General features: G+C 41.5%; 1 protein-coding gene across 1 annotated transcript; it reads left to right on the top strand.

Annotated features, from left to right (window-relative positions):
• On the top strand, window positions 9,487-13,529 carry LOC107636460. The gene is made up of 3 exons (XM_016339965.2): window positions 9,487-9,843; window positions 9,946-10,398; window positions 13,119-13,529. The coding sequence occupies exons 1-3, from the start codon at window positions 9,487-9,489 to the stop codon at window positions 13,527-13,529; spliced, it is 1,221 nt and encodes a 406-aa protein (XP_016195451.2).

Here is a 14,643-nt window from a genome sequence, read left to right as displayed (position 1 = left end):
ATGTTAGTTGGTTACTTTAATCACAACGTATGTTAATTGTTGAAAATTTTTTTCCTCTAACTTTTATGATTTAGATGTCTTGAATTTCTCATTTTTAGATTTATTTTGGGATTATCATCATTTTGAGATGTGATCATGCTTTTAAAAAAAATTAAATCTCATAAAACAAAATAAGCTATGGTTACGGTAAAAACCGTGCCCATAGATAAGACTATGGTCACGGTTTTAAGGTGGGGTGACCATAGATAAGCTTTGGACACAGTAAAAACCATGACTATAGCTTTAAGGTGGGATGACCATAGAGGCTATAGTCATGGCGAAAACCCATAGAGGCTATGGTCACGGTTTTAAGGAGGGGTGACCATAGAGACTATGGTCACGGTAAAAATCATGACCATCGATTAGGCTATGGTCACGGTTTTAATAAAGGGGATGACCATAGAGCAACCTATGGGCACGGTTTTTACGCATGACACGGTAAAAAAATATGGCCTAAGGTGCCAGAATTTGAGCACTACAACCGTGACCATAGATAAAAAAACCCGTAATCATAGGTCTATGACTATGGCAGAATAAGCCACGGTGAAAAAACCGTGACCATATAGAGCTATAGTCATTCTTTCACTAGCTATGGTCACGATTTTTCACTGTGATCATGGATTTTTCTTTTGGTAGTGATTGGTGATGTCTTCTCAAACAGAATTAACGACATCAAGGATGATAGCTGTTTACTTGTTCTTTTCATGTTAATGAGATTTGCGAAATTGTGATTCCTAAGAATTTTGTCCGTGTAATGCCAATTACATATCGTCCAATATCTTCATAAATAAAGAAATACGTGTCAGTAAATATGTTAGATTTGTACAAGAAGATCCTGACAAAGTTGCTACAACATTAGAAATATAGCACAATTTTTGAGATTAAATTACGAAATGTTATACATTTACCTAAAAAGAAATGAGAGAGAAACATATAAAAAATAAGATTAATAATGGGGAATGCCAATTTAATAGTAAGTAATTATGCACTAATAGCTATAAAGAAGAATTGAATTGATTTAAGAAAATTCTGCTAATACAGCACTAATAGTAAGTAATTATTATGCATAAGTATGTTACATATTTTCAATAGTTAAAGTATTTGAGACCCCCTGGGAAAAAAGAAAACTTCTTTTAACCTAAATTGTGATGTGACCAGGTTTAAACTTTACTATAAAAGTAAAAAAATAATATATCTATTATTAGTGTGATAATTGATATAATCGTTATAAGTTGGTTACGAAAAGTTCGGCATATATATTATAGGTCGGCTATTAAAATCACAATGACAAATTAGAACGTTATGATCAACATACGTTACAACCATAATTCGATAACGGACAAACTCGGATCACGAACTCCTAATATAAAAGAGAAGGAGGTACTCATTTGGAGATAAGTTAAATATTGCTTAAGAATAAAATAAAAAAACCTCACTTGAGCATTGGAGTACCTTTTACAGGTATCTTCCCGTATTTTTGTTCACTCTATGTCAAGGTGTGCCTCTTTTGGAGAAGAAGCTTGGAGCAGAGATAAAGAAGGTCGGAGTAGAAAGTCAACAAGGGCGAGTTATACCTCAACCATCAAGCAAGAACAATTGGCGTCCACCGTGGGGCCTAAAAAATAAAACCCTTTTCCCCCTTTTTTTTTCTAGATCCCAAAATTTCTTTATCTACCCATGACTAATCAACTTCCTCCAACACCCTCTAAACTCCTTCGGATTGTAACTGAGTTACAACAAGCTAATCAGCACATGGCGGAAAAAAAAATCAAAAGATGGCAAACCAAATAGCCGAGTTGACCAATATTCGGATTGAAAATAATGACGATCATGATGAACGAGGGGAAGATGAGGAACACGAATTTGATCCAACGCATGTTTCTAAAACTCAGCGGCACGAAAAAGGTCGGCAAACTAATGACTGATGCCAGGGCATCATAGCCTATTTTTCTATGCTTTTTCACTAGATTTTGGTTTAGTTTTCATACAAATTTTATTTATAAAGGAGCAAAAGCATGAATAATTTTTGCATGAAACAAAATCTCAAGCATAGGTGAATTTTAGTTAATATACAGGGTAAATATGATCAAATAGATCACACTAAGTGAAGTTATGATTTTGAGCATTATTAGCACACTTAGCATAGTAAAGATTATCTTGTATGTTACTTTGATACACTTATTTGTTTGATGATAGGCAAAAGAGAAGCAGAAAATGGGGCAAGGAAGAAGCAAGAAGGCAATGTTTGAGCCCAAAGTTAGACCTCAAACGCTACCTCAAACGTTGGCCAAGAGAAAGGTGCATAGTTGGAGGCAAAGTTGGATTCCAACTATGCCTTAAAGTTCAATTCAAGAGATCATAGTTGGAGCCAAAGTTGGACTCTAACCTGGGTCCAACGTTAGGGGTAGAGAGGTGCCAATATTGGAGGGAACGTTGGTGGTCCAACGTTACCTCCAACGTGCTCGACAAAATCTCAAAATGTGAAGTTGGAAATTTGCAGCCATGCGTACGCGTCGCCCACATGTACGCGTGGGAAGTGAAAAATCAGCAGCCACGCGTACGCACACTCACGCGTATGCGTGAGAAGTGAAAAATTGACAATCCACGCGTGCACGTCGCTCATGCGCACGCGTGGGGTGAACGTTGTCTCCAACGCTCATTTCAAACGTTAAAAAACCAAGGGTCACGTGTACGCGTCGCCCATACGTATGTGTGACCAAAAAATGTTAGAGGGAATGTTTGCATGCCAACATTGACGAAAATGCTGAGGAAGGGTTTGGAAGCAAAACTTTAATGCTACAACATCACTAAAGGCCCCAATTACACCCTTGGATCATGCAAGCAAGCTGAGCCTATCAACATCACTCAATCCAAGGCATAAGAAGCATCTAGATTAGGAATTTTAATTCAATTGTAATTTTCTCTTTCATTTTAGTTTGTAAGCCTATATATAGGCAGTAGCTGGATTGGAGAAATCATTCTGGATTAGAGGGGAGTCTAGAATCATGCATCCACATCCCCTGACACACACCACTCTTACACTCTTCTTCCTTTTCTTTGTTTTTCTTCCTTAGTAGTAGCTTCATTTTAATTTGTAATTTTCAATATGAATTCTGAAGTTTCAATTCCAGTTATTAATTCTTAATTTTTTTATTTATTTTTCTGCACTTTCTTTCTTTCTGTTTGAACAAAGCAATGAATTAAACTAACTTTTTTCATTGGGTTAGAGAGCTCTATTGTATTTAATAGATCAATTGTAGTTTTTATTCTTCTTCCTCTATCTTTTCTCTTGATTTTTCTAGAAAGATTTTGTTCTTTATTCAAGCATTTAATTATCTTGGAAGAGAAATTGAATGTACTTGGGTTTTTGTGATAAGCTTGGAAGAAAAATCATAGAAACCATGCTAGAAATGCTTTCTCACATTGGATTAGGTTGGGGGTTGGATGGATATCGTGACATGTAATCTTACCAATACTTTGATCTATAAAGGTGTGTGGTATAATCAGTGACCAAACTTTATCTCTTCCAATGAGCTCTTAGATTAAGGAATTGGGTAATTATTCATGCTTAGAGAGATTGGATTGCCAAGGAATTGGGATCCAATCACTTAAAATTTCTGAGGAGATCAATGAATGCATTGATTGAGGAAGAGATAAGAATAAACTTGATCCGGAGAATGTAATATCTCTTGATCCCAATAATTTTCTTTCTTTCTTTTTAGTTATTTACTATCTGGTACTTTTCTTCCATACATTCCTGTACTTTATTGCTCTTTTATATTCCAGCACTTTATTTTTTTTGTCATTTTACTTACTTCTCTGCAGTTTATGCTTACCTTTACTTTTATGCAATTTACATTTCCTGCTATTCATCATCCAATTGTGCTTGTCTAACTAGGATAATCAATTAACTATTAATTGCTTAATCCGTTAATCCTCGTAGGATCGACCTCACTCTTTTATTAGTTTTATTACTTGATACGACCCGGTGCACTTGCCGGTAGTTATTGCGTGGAAATTTTTTTTTCGCGTATTAAGTTTTCAAGTAATAACTATTCAACACAACCGGCCCTTCTGTATTTTCCGGTATAAAGTACACCGATTTTGCAGAACAGTCGAGCAAAACATGATTCTTAGATAACCAGTCCAAACCCAAGATAAGATCAAGACCGGTCATCGGTAAACAGATTAAATGATGAACAAAATCGCGTTGTTGGACCCTAGATCCATCACAAAGACAGCAATAAAGTGGTTCGACAGTTTGCCTCCTAGATCCATCACAAGTTTTGACGACTTAGCCAAAAAATTCCTTGCTAGATTCTCAATCCAAAAGGACAAAGCCAAACACACCCCGAGCCTGTTAGGGATCAAGCAAGGAGATCGGAAAAGTCTTCGCAACTACATGGAAAGATTCAACAAAGCGTGTCTAGACATACAAAGTCTGCTAACTGAAGCAACCATCATGGGTGTCATCAATGGCCTGCGAGAAGGACCTTTTAGTTACTCCATATCAAAAAAGCATACAACATCTCTGAATGAGGTACAAGAAAGGGCAGAAAATATATTAATACGGAGGAGAATTCTCAATTAGGAGAATCCTCAAAACTTGGGTTCTCCTATCCCTCTCGGGACAAGGATAAAGAGTCCAAGAAAAAAGAAGATCAACTCAGTGAGAAACCAAGAAAATACCACAATTACACCCCTCTTCGGGTGTCTCTTGTGGATGTTTACCGAGAAATATGCAACGCTGAGAAGATCCCACCACCCCGCCCAATCAAAAGCAAAAAAGAGGGGGAAGCTGGACAGAGTACTGTGAATATCACCAAATCTATGGACACCCCACCAACGAATGCTACGACCTAAAAAATATCATAGAGAAGCTAGCCCGGGAAGGAAGACTAGACAGGTTCTTGGCCAACAAAACTGACGAACCGAGAAAGAGAAGACGAGACGAAGAGGTCGGACGGGTTGAACAACCACCCCACACTCCTGAGAGACATGTTCATATGATAAATGGAGGATTCGCAGGAGGAGAGATCTCTAAATCATCTTGCAAAGGACACCTTAAAGAGGTATATCATGTCGGGGAAGAAGAGAGGTCATCCGACCTCCCCACAATTACCTTTACCCAAGAAGATGCAACAGGCGTCATCCCGGAACATGATGATCCCATGGTCATCACTATCATATTGGCCAATGTTAATCTCCACAGAACACTAGTAGACCAAGGAAGCTTCGCGGATATCTTGTTCAAATCCGCCTTCGACAAACTCGGTTTGTAAGATAAAGAGCTCAGAGCATACCCGAATAGTTTGTTCGGACTGGAAGATATTCCAATCCAACCACTTGGATATATCTCACTACACACAACCTTTGGAAAGGGAACCCGGTCAAGGACACTCAACATAGACTACATCGTAGTCGACGTGAGCTCAGCTTACAACTCCCTAATAGGTTAGACAACACTAAATCAGCTCACCGCAGTAGTCTCGACTCCACATCTCTGCATGAAGTTCCTAACTCCGGAGGGGATCGCCACGATAAAGGGAGACAAAAAAATCGCATGACGCTGTTATAATGAAAGTCTAAACCTTAAAGGCAACCCCAAAAGAGAGGAAGTCAACACTATTAAGCTCGGGGGAGTGCGAGCTCGCGAAGAATTTCGTTCAGAGCCGGAAGGCGAGACTGAAGAGGTCCAAATTGGCGATGCCTGGGATAGGACGACAAATATTAGGGCAACCTTAAAGGGAGATTTAAAAGAGTCTCTGATACAATTCCTAAAGGATAACGCCGATCTCTTTGCAGTGACGAACGGACTTCTTCTAGTAAAGAATTTCACAAATAAATTCTCGTTGCAAGTATAGTTTCTAAACTAGCAAAGAATCCTTTGGTACAAAAATTTGGTTGTCACAAGTAACAAACCCCTAATAAAATTGATAACCGAAGTATTTAAACCTCGGGTCGTCTGATAAACCCCATTTTGAGGGTTTATCTTGTATCGATTTCAGGGGTTTTATCAATGATTCCACACGCTTTTCATATGAAAATACAAGACTTTGTGTTCCTTTCCTAACTTTTGCCTCATGGATGAAAACATGCTTATTTTGCACTAAATTAGATACATTTCTAATCTTCTCTTGGTGCCATTCAATGCCGTGACCTGTGTGTTAAGTGGTTTCAGAATATAGGGCAGGGATGAACCGGAAGAGAGAAGGAGAATGGGCGCGAAGGAAAGGAGCATGAGGAATTGAGCTTTGGAAACTTCAGCAAGGGCGCGTGCGCGTACTTGGCGCGCCCGCGTGGATTGCGCAGCTAGAAGTCAAAGCCAGAAGCCAAGCCACGAGCCGGCTTGTGTAGCAGCTAGGCCATAACCCCCATGGGCGCGCACGCGTACGCTGCGCCTCCGCTCACATTGCAAGATGCCCCAGTGGCGCGCACGCGTACTTTGTGCGTACGCGCCGATGCTCGAACATGATTTTTTTAGAAGTCACGTGACCTTGGCATAGAGACATTTGGAGATCTCATCTTGGGGGAAGTGCCTTGGCGGGAAGAGCTTAAGAAGACCAAGGGTTGAAGGGTTAAGGACTTTTGGCTCATTTTTAGATGGTTTTATATTTTTTGCTATTGTTAGTTACACTCTTGGGTAGAGAGAGAGAGGGAGATTCCAAGCTCTCATTAGGGTTCATCTTCATCCATTTTCTGAATTTCCAATCACACTTTGGTGAGATCCATTGCAATTCTCAATTCACTTGTTCATGTTATAGATCTTCTTCTCCAATCTCAATTAGTGCTTGTAATTGCTCAATCCTCACAGATCCTAGATTCAACTTTGTAGTTTTGGATTTTTTCAATTTCTTGAGAAGTTCATTTCCATTGTTGTTCTTTGTTAATTGTTGTTAGTTCCTTATGTTGAAGCACTTTCAATTCTACTTCCTTCTCATTTTTACTATGCCTTTTATCCTTGCTCATCAATTGTTTGATAAAATGCCAACATTAGTTATGGAGTAAAAGTTTCTTACTTGGCATAGGGTTTGAGTCATTAGAAAGAGTTGAATAGTTTATGTCAATTGTTGATTTGGAATTAGAAATTGCTAATTGACATGGAGTGCACTAAAGCTAGATTTCCCTAAGGTGAAAACTAGGACTTGTGACTCAAGTTAGTTACTCTCATTTGACTTTCCTCTATACCTAGGGGTTAACTAAATGAAGCAAGGCCTAATTGTTATCATCATTGAAGGGACTATAAGGATAGAATTTCTAATGCCAACCCTAGGCCAAGTCTTCTAAAAATTGATTGCTTGTTTGTCATTTATTTTGCTAAACCTTCAAAAGAACCACAACAAGGCTTCCTAATCGATAAGATGCATGCTCTAGCAATTCCAAGGGAGGACGACTCGGGGGACTAGTACTCTCGGTTATAGATTGTAGGATTATTTGATGCAAAGTTTGAATGTCGATTAGACTATACTCACGATTATATCCATTATTGAATTCTATATCGGCATGATAAATTTCGTTTATCATCGTCTCTCAAGGAATTGCAGGGAAGTATGATTTATTATTGGTTATGGAAGCTTATCTTTTTGGGGTTTTTGAATAAGGAACAAGGAAAAGTAAATTGTAAGAAGGTAAATTAATAACTAATAAAGCTCTTAGTAAGGTATGAGAACTGAAAATCCTATCCTAGTTATCCTTATCAATTGTGATGAGAATTGTTTATTGCTCCCACTTAGTTAACCCTTACTAAATAAAGGAAAGTCAAGTGGACTAATCAATTTGATTCCTCAAGTCCTAGTCAACTCCTAAGGAAAGACTAGCTTTAGAGGGATCCAAATCAACCAGCAAATTCCAATTATCAAACAACAAAGGAGTTTGATAACTCAAGTGTCACCAATTACTCAACCAAAGCTAAAAGTTGAGAAATCTAAATATTGAAAGCATCAATCACATAAATTGAAGAAAGCAACCATAAATCTGAAAGTGAACATCGAACCGTCATTCAACGAAGGCAATAATGATTCTCCCATCAAAATCACTAACAATTCTTTTCTTGTTTTAGGTGCTAACGCCATGGATGCTCCGAGGAGAGTTACTATCAAGGAAGCGGGTGCACCGGATTATGTCCTTCAACCCCTTCATGTAACTCACCCCAATTTGAATGCAAACTTTGAACTCAAGACCGCTTTGATCAACCTCCTACCCAAATTTCATGGGCTTCCCGCATAAGACCCTATTCGACATCTTAAAGACTTTCATCGTATATGCTCAACAACAAGACGGGAAGGATCCGATGAGGTTGCTATATGGTTGTTTGCTTTCCCTTTCTCTCTTGAGGACAAGGCTAAAGAATGGTTCTACACTTTTTCTAGTGAAGTCACCTCCGATTGGGACTTGCTTAGACGAGGATTCTTGGATAAATTCTTGCCCCCAGAGAAGATGGATAGGCTAAGGAAGGAAATGTCTTGTATTGTACAAGGTGAAACGGAACCACTGTACGAGTATTGGGAACGGTTTCGTAAGCTACTAGACGCATGCCCTAATCACATGCTTGACACTCAAGTATTGCTTGGATACATATGTCAAGGGATGCGAGAACAAGATAGAACCCTCTTGGACACCTCTAGCAATGGTTCTTTGTCTAAATATAAAACAGCGGAGGAGGCATGGCAACTTATCATTGACTTAGCCGAATCCAATCAACATATGAGACGAAGAGTCAACCGCCCAAAAACCGTGAATGAGGTATCCACTAGTAGTGAAACCACCGCTCTAACCAAATCCTTGAGCGAAATGACATCCGTCTTGAGGCAACTCCAATTGAGTCAACAACAACCACAACAACCTCAACCTCAACCTCAACCATATCAACAACACTCTCCACCCCCTCAACAACACAATCAACAAATTGGTCCCTCAAAAAGTGTGTGGCATTTATTCTTGCTATTCCCACTACACGGACGAGTGCCCAAGCCTTCAAGAGGACAACACTTTGGCGGCTACCCACAATTTCTATGACCGCCCATATCAAGGGTACAACCAAGGCGGTAATCCTAACCAAGGGCACCCTTATCAAGGAGGAAGCTACAATCAAGGGAGTGGGTACCACAATCAAAATTGGAGAGACAATCATCAACAAGAAAATAGGACAACAACAACAATGGAGGAGGTCAAAGATGGAACAACAATTCACAAAACCGGCCACTATACAACCAAAACAACCTACCATACAACCAACAAAACCAACAAAGAAACTACCAAACATACCAACCACCACATCAAAGACCACCACCCAACCAATCACAAGCTCCTCAACTCACATATCCAACCGCCCCCTCCAACCAAGATGAAACACTCCGGACCATCATCCAAGGCCAAAAAGAACTACAAAACACACTTGCTTCCGGTCTCACCGGCCTCACCTCTACACTACAAGCTCTTCTTGCACGAATGGACACATCATCAAATCCCACTCCTCAACCCCCAATCCAAAGCGTCATTCCCTCTCAACCTCAACCCAATCCTAAGGGGGACATCAATGCCATCACCCTGAGATCTGGAACACAATTAAAAGAGAATGGAGCAAAGGATTCAAATCCCATCACAATCACTCAAGAGGAGGAGAGAATAGATATAGAAGAGGTAGTGGAAAAGGAGACACCACAAGTCATAGTTGAGGATGAAACTCAACCAACAAAAGAGACCCCCAAGACTAAGAGAACCTTGGAAGAAGAAATTGCTCAACCACTCCCATTTCCAACACTTGCAAAGAAAGCTAGGAAGCGCATAGAACTCGACCCCAAAATGGTAAAAATGTTCAAGAAAGTTGAGGTAACCATCCCCCTCTTTGATGCTATCCATCAAGTTCCTAGATATGCAAAATTCCTTAAAGATCTATGCATGAACAAGGATAGAATTCTTGAATTGGAAACCATCCCATTGGGGAGTTCTATTTCCGCTTTAATGGGAGCATTGCCCGAGAAGTGTGATGATCCAGGCCCTTGTATGGTCACTTGCACCGTCAATGGAGTTCAATTCGTAGATTGTATGTGTGACCTCGGAGCATGTGTTAGCATCATGCCTCTCTCCGTCTACCGAGTATTGAAGTTACCACCACTAAAAAGGTCGACGGCGAGATTTGTCCTAGCGGATAAAAGCATAATAACCGTGATGGGTGTTGTGGAAGATGTATTGGTGAACATCAAAGGGTTGGTATTTCCGATTGACTTCTATGTCCTTGAAATGCCATCAAGTGAAACCGAGAGAGCATCATCCATCCTACTTGGAAGACCATTTTTGAGAACTTCTAGATTTAAGCTAGATGCTTACTCGGGAACATACTCATTTGAGATAGATGGGAGAGTCGTAAGTTTTAGCCTAGAAGAAGCAATGAAGCATCCACCGGAAAATCACTCTCTATAACGGTGTGACCCAATTGACAACATTGTTGCCGAAGTGCACCTTGCAAAGTTAGATGAGAAGTACATGATTGAAGAGGCAAATGAAGATCCAAGCAAATTAAACACCACACACCATACAAACCATCCGGAAACCCAAACATCAAATCATGACAAAAAGATGGAATTGAAGCCACTACCTCCCCACCTAAGGTATTCATATCTTGATGAAGCCCAAAAGCTCCCCGTGATAATCGCACAAGAGCTAACTCCTCAACAAGAAGAAAAGTTGCTAGAGGTATTGAGAAAAAATAAAAGGGCAATTGGGTGGAGTTTGGCGGATCTAGTGGGAATAAGCCCCCAAGTATGCAAGCACCGCATATTCCTTGAAGAAGGAGCAAGACCGGTCCGACAACCTCAAAGGAGACTTAATCCAACCATTCTTGAGGTGGTGAAAAAAGAGGTCACTCGGCTACTTGAAGCGGACATCATCTATCCTATCTCGGATAGCGAGTGGGTAAGCCCGGTCCAAGTGGTGCCAAAGAAATCCGGGGTGACCACAATCAAAAATAAAAGCGGTGAACTTATAGCAACAAGAGTGCAAAATTCTTGGAGAGTATGCATAGACTACCGAAGGTTGAATGCGGCCACAAGAAAAGATCACTTCCCACTACCGTTCATCGATCAAATGCTTGATCGACTAGCCGGTAAATCATATTATTGCTTTCTTGATGGTTACTCCGGATACTTCCAAATACACATTGCTCTAGAAGACCAAGAAAAAACAACATTTACTTGCCCCTTTGGAACGTATGCTTACAAACGTATGCCATTTGGCCTATGCAACGCACCGGCAACGTTTCAAAGATGCATGATGAGCCTATTTGCGGACTTTCTAGAGCAATGTATGGAAGTCTTCATGGATGACTTTAGCGTGTACGGTGATTCATTTGATCATTGCTTATGTAACCTTGAAAAAGTCTTAGAGAGATGCACCAAAACAAACCTTGTCTTAAATTTTGAAAAGTGTCATTTCATGGTCAAAAAAGGCATTGTTTTGGGGCACATAGTTTCAAAAGAAGGAATCTCCGTAGATCCGGCAAAAATAAATGTCATATCTAGTTTACCTTACCCCTCCTCCGAGAGGGAAGTCCGCTCTTTTCTTGGACATGCAGGATTCTACCGGAGATTCATCAAAGACTTTAGCAAGGTAGCCCTACCTCTCTCTCGACTACTACAAAAGGACACTGAATTTGAGCTAAGCAAGGAATGTATGGAAGCATATGACAAACTTAAAGTGGCATTGACACAAGCTCCTATTGAGCGAGGACCGAATTGGGCTCAACCATTTGAAATCATGTGTGATGCTTCGAATTATGCGATAGGAGCTGCGTTAGCACAACGCGAGGGTAAGATTCCCTATGTCATAGCTTATGCTTCAAAGACACTAGATGGAGCCCAATCCAACTACACTACTACCGAGAAGGAACTCCTAGCTATTGTTTTTGCTTTGGACAAGTTCCGAGCCTATCTTCTTGGTTCCAAGGTAGTAGTGTTCTCGGATCACGCGGCACTAAAGTATTTATTGGCCAAAAAGGAATCAAAACCGAGATTAATTCGTTGGGTGCTTTTGTTACAAGAATTTGACTTGGAGATCAAGGATAGGAGTGGTTCCCAAAACTTAGTGGCGGACCATATAAGTCGCCTCGAACACACAAAAGGCGACACCACTCCTATCAATGACTCCTTTCCTCTAGATAGTTTGCACACAATCTCGGAAGTAGTTCCTTGGTATGCCCCAATAGCAAACTACTTGGTTTCACGCACCTTCCGTCCCAATCTCAACAAACATCAAAAGGATAAGCTGAAAAGCGAATCCAAATACTATGTTTAGGACGATCCCTATTTGTGAAGGTGTGGAGCGGACCAAATAGTGCGACGGTGCATACCTCAAACCGAATTCCAAGCAATCTTGGATGCTTGCCATTCTTCCGAAGGAGGTGGCCACTACGGCCCCCAAAGAACGGCAAGAAAGGTCCTTGATTGCGGATTTTGGTGGCCAACCCTTCCCAAAGATTCTTCCCTCTATTGCAAATCTTGTCCCAATGCATTCGGTTTGGAAATATTTCTAAGAAGGACGAAATCCCCCAACAAAATATGCTTTTTTGTGAAATCTTTGATGTATGGGGAATCGACTTCATGGGACCATTTCTAAATTCCAATGGCTTTCTCTACATCTTGTTAGCCGTCGATTATGTGTCAAAATGGGTGGAGGCAATCCCCACCCGGACGGATGATGCCCATGTTGTTTATTCTTTTGTGAGGAATAATATCATTTGTCGTTTTGGCTCCCCAAGAGCAATCATAAGTGATCAAGGATCCCATTTTTGCAACAAAAAAATGGACGGCCTCATGAGAAAGTATAGCATCATACACAAAGTCGCCACGGCCTACCACCCTCAGACAAACGGCCAAGCCGAGGTGTCTTCCCAGGAAATTAAACATGTGTTGGAAAGAATTGTGAAGCCGAATAGGAAAGATTGGAGCGCTAAACTCTCCGATGCACTTTGGGCATATCGAACGGCTTACAAAACACCCATTGGCATGAGCCCTTTTAGACTTGTATATGGTAAAGCATGCCATCTACTGGTAGAAATCTAACACAAAGCTTATTGGGCCATAAAGGAATGCAATATGAGTTTGGGTGGAGCCAGAATAGAGAGAAAGCTTCAATTGGCGGAATTGGAGTGCTTGAGATTAGAAGCCTATGACAATTCTAGACTCTACAAGAAACAGATGAAAGCCATTCATGACAAGAACATTAGGAGAAAGGAATTTAGACCCGGTGATCTAGTGCTCCTTTACAACTCAAGGTTGAGATTACTACCCGGAAAGCTTAGATCAAGATGGGATGGACCTTACCAAGTAGAGAAAGTAGAACCTTACGGGGTCTATCACTTGCGCCATCCATCAAGTCCGGACATTTTCAAGGTAAATGGGCACCGTCTCAAATTGTACCATGGTGAGCAAAGAAAGAACTCCAAGAAATTTGAAGTGTTCCTCTTGAGGGATGCATCTCTTGAACAAGAGCTTTGAGCTAGTGGACGTCCAACTTAAGGACGGTAAACAAAAGTGCAAGGTGGGAGACACCCCACCATGGTAAGATCTACCATTTGTACATAGCCATTGAATTTTTCTTTGATTGATACTTGCTTACTACTTGACTTCATGTTTGGTAGCTAGGTGATCGATGAAGTTGTAGCTAGATTTCGTTTCAAATTTTGTTTCATTTGTTGAGTTCATTTGGTACTTTATCATGTCAAAACATCCTTCTATAGTACCTAAAGTGGTTGTTTGGAGGGTTGGAATGCTGAAAGTGGTGCGAGAACATGCAACTTTGAAAAAGGCACCCTTCCGCGCGTGCGCGCACCTAACGCGCACGTGCCCATGAAGCATTTCCGACCATCCACGCGGACGCGCGATGTGCGCGGATGCGTGGATTGCAAGAAGTACCCCTCCATACATATTCCAGGGAGTTAGGCCACTCTCACGCCTGCACCATGCCTGAGGCACAGGCCGCTCACGTGTGCGCGCACGTGGCGCGTACACACTCTTTGACAAATCCTCAGATCGACGCGCTAGCACACCTCGCGCGCGCGCGCCGATCGCCCCTGTGCACTCCTGGTACATTTTCCAGAGAGTTAGGCCACTCTCGCGCCTGCACTAAGCCACTAGCCCACCACCTCTACCGCGTGCGCGCACTAGGCGCCAACGCGCCCACATGCCCGCAAATCGAGGCACGCGCACGCGCCCATGCCGCGCACGCATCCCTTGCCCCTGTACAATCCTGGTACATATTCCAAAGAGTTAAGCCAACCCCAAGCGCATCTCAAGCCTGGGGCATAATCACATTGCCGCGCGCGCGCACCGTGCGCGCGCGCGCCATCACTCCACCCCGCTTCCTTGCGCTAGCGCGCCCCGTGCGCGAATGTGTGGGTGACCGACGTAAACCTAATGGGGAGCACACTTGCTCCCTTCATTCTTCTTCTCCCTTTTTCTTCTTACCTCCTCTACTACCCATTTACCTCCTACTATTTCTCCTCCCAAACAACCACCCACCTCCGGTGGCCCCTACATTGCCCCCTCCATTCTCCATCATTCCAACCCACAACTTCCTCCCCCATACTATTTTCCATCTCTCTCAAGGTAC

The sequence above is a fragment of the Arachis ipaensis genome, chromosome B04, assembly GCF_000816755.2.
Source record: "Arachis ipaensis cultivar K30076 chromosome B04, Araip1.1, whole genome shotgun sequence".
NCBI classification, from domain to species: Eukaryota; Viridiplantae; Streptophyta; class Magnoliopsida; order Fabales; family Fabaceae; genus Arachis; species Arachis ipaensis.
This window is presented reverse-complemented; position numbering and strand designations above follow the sequence as displayed.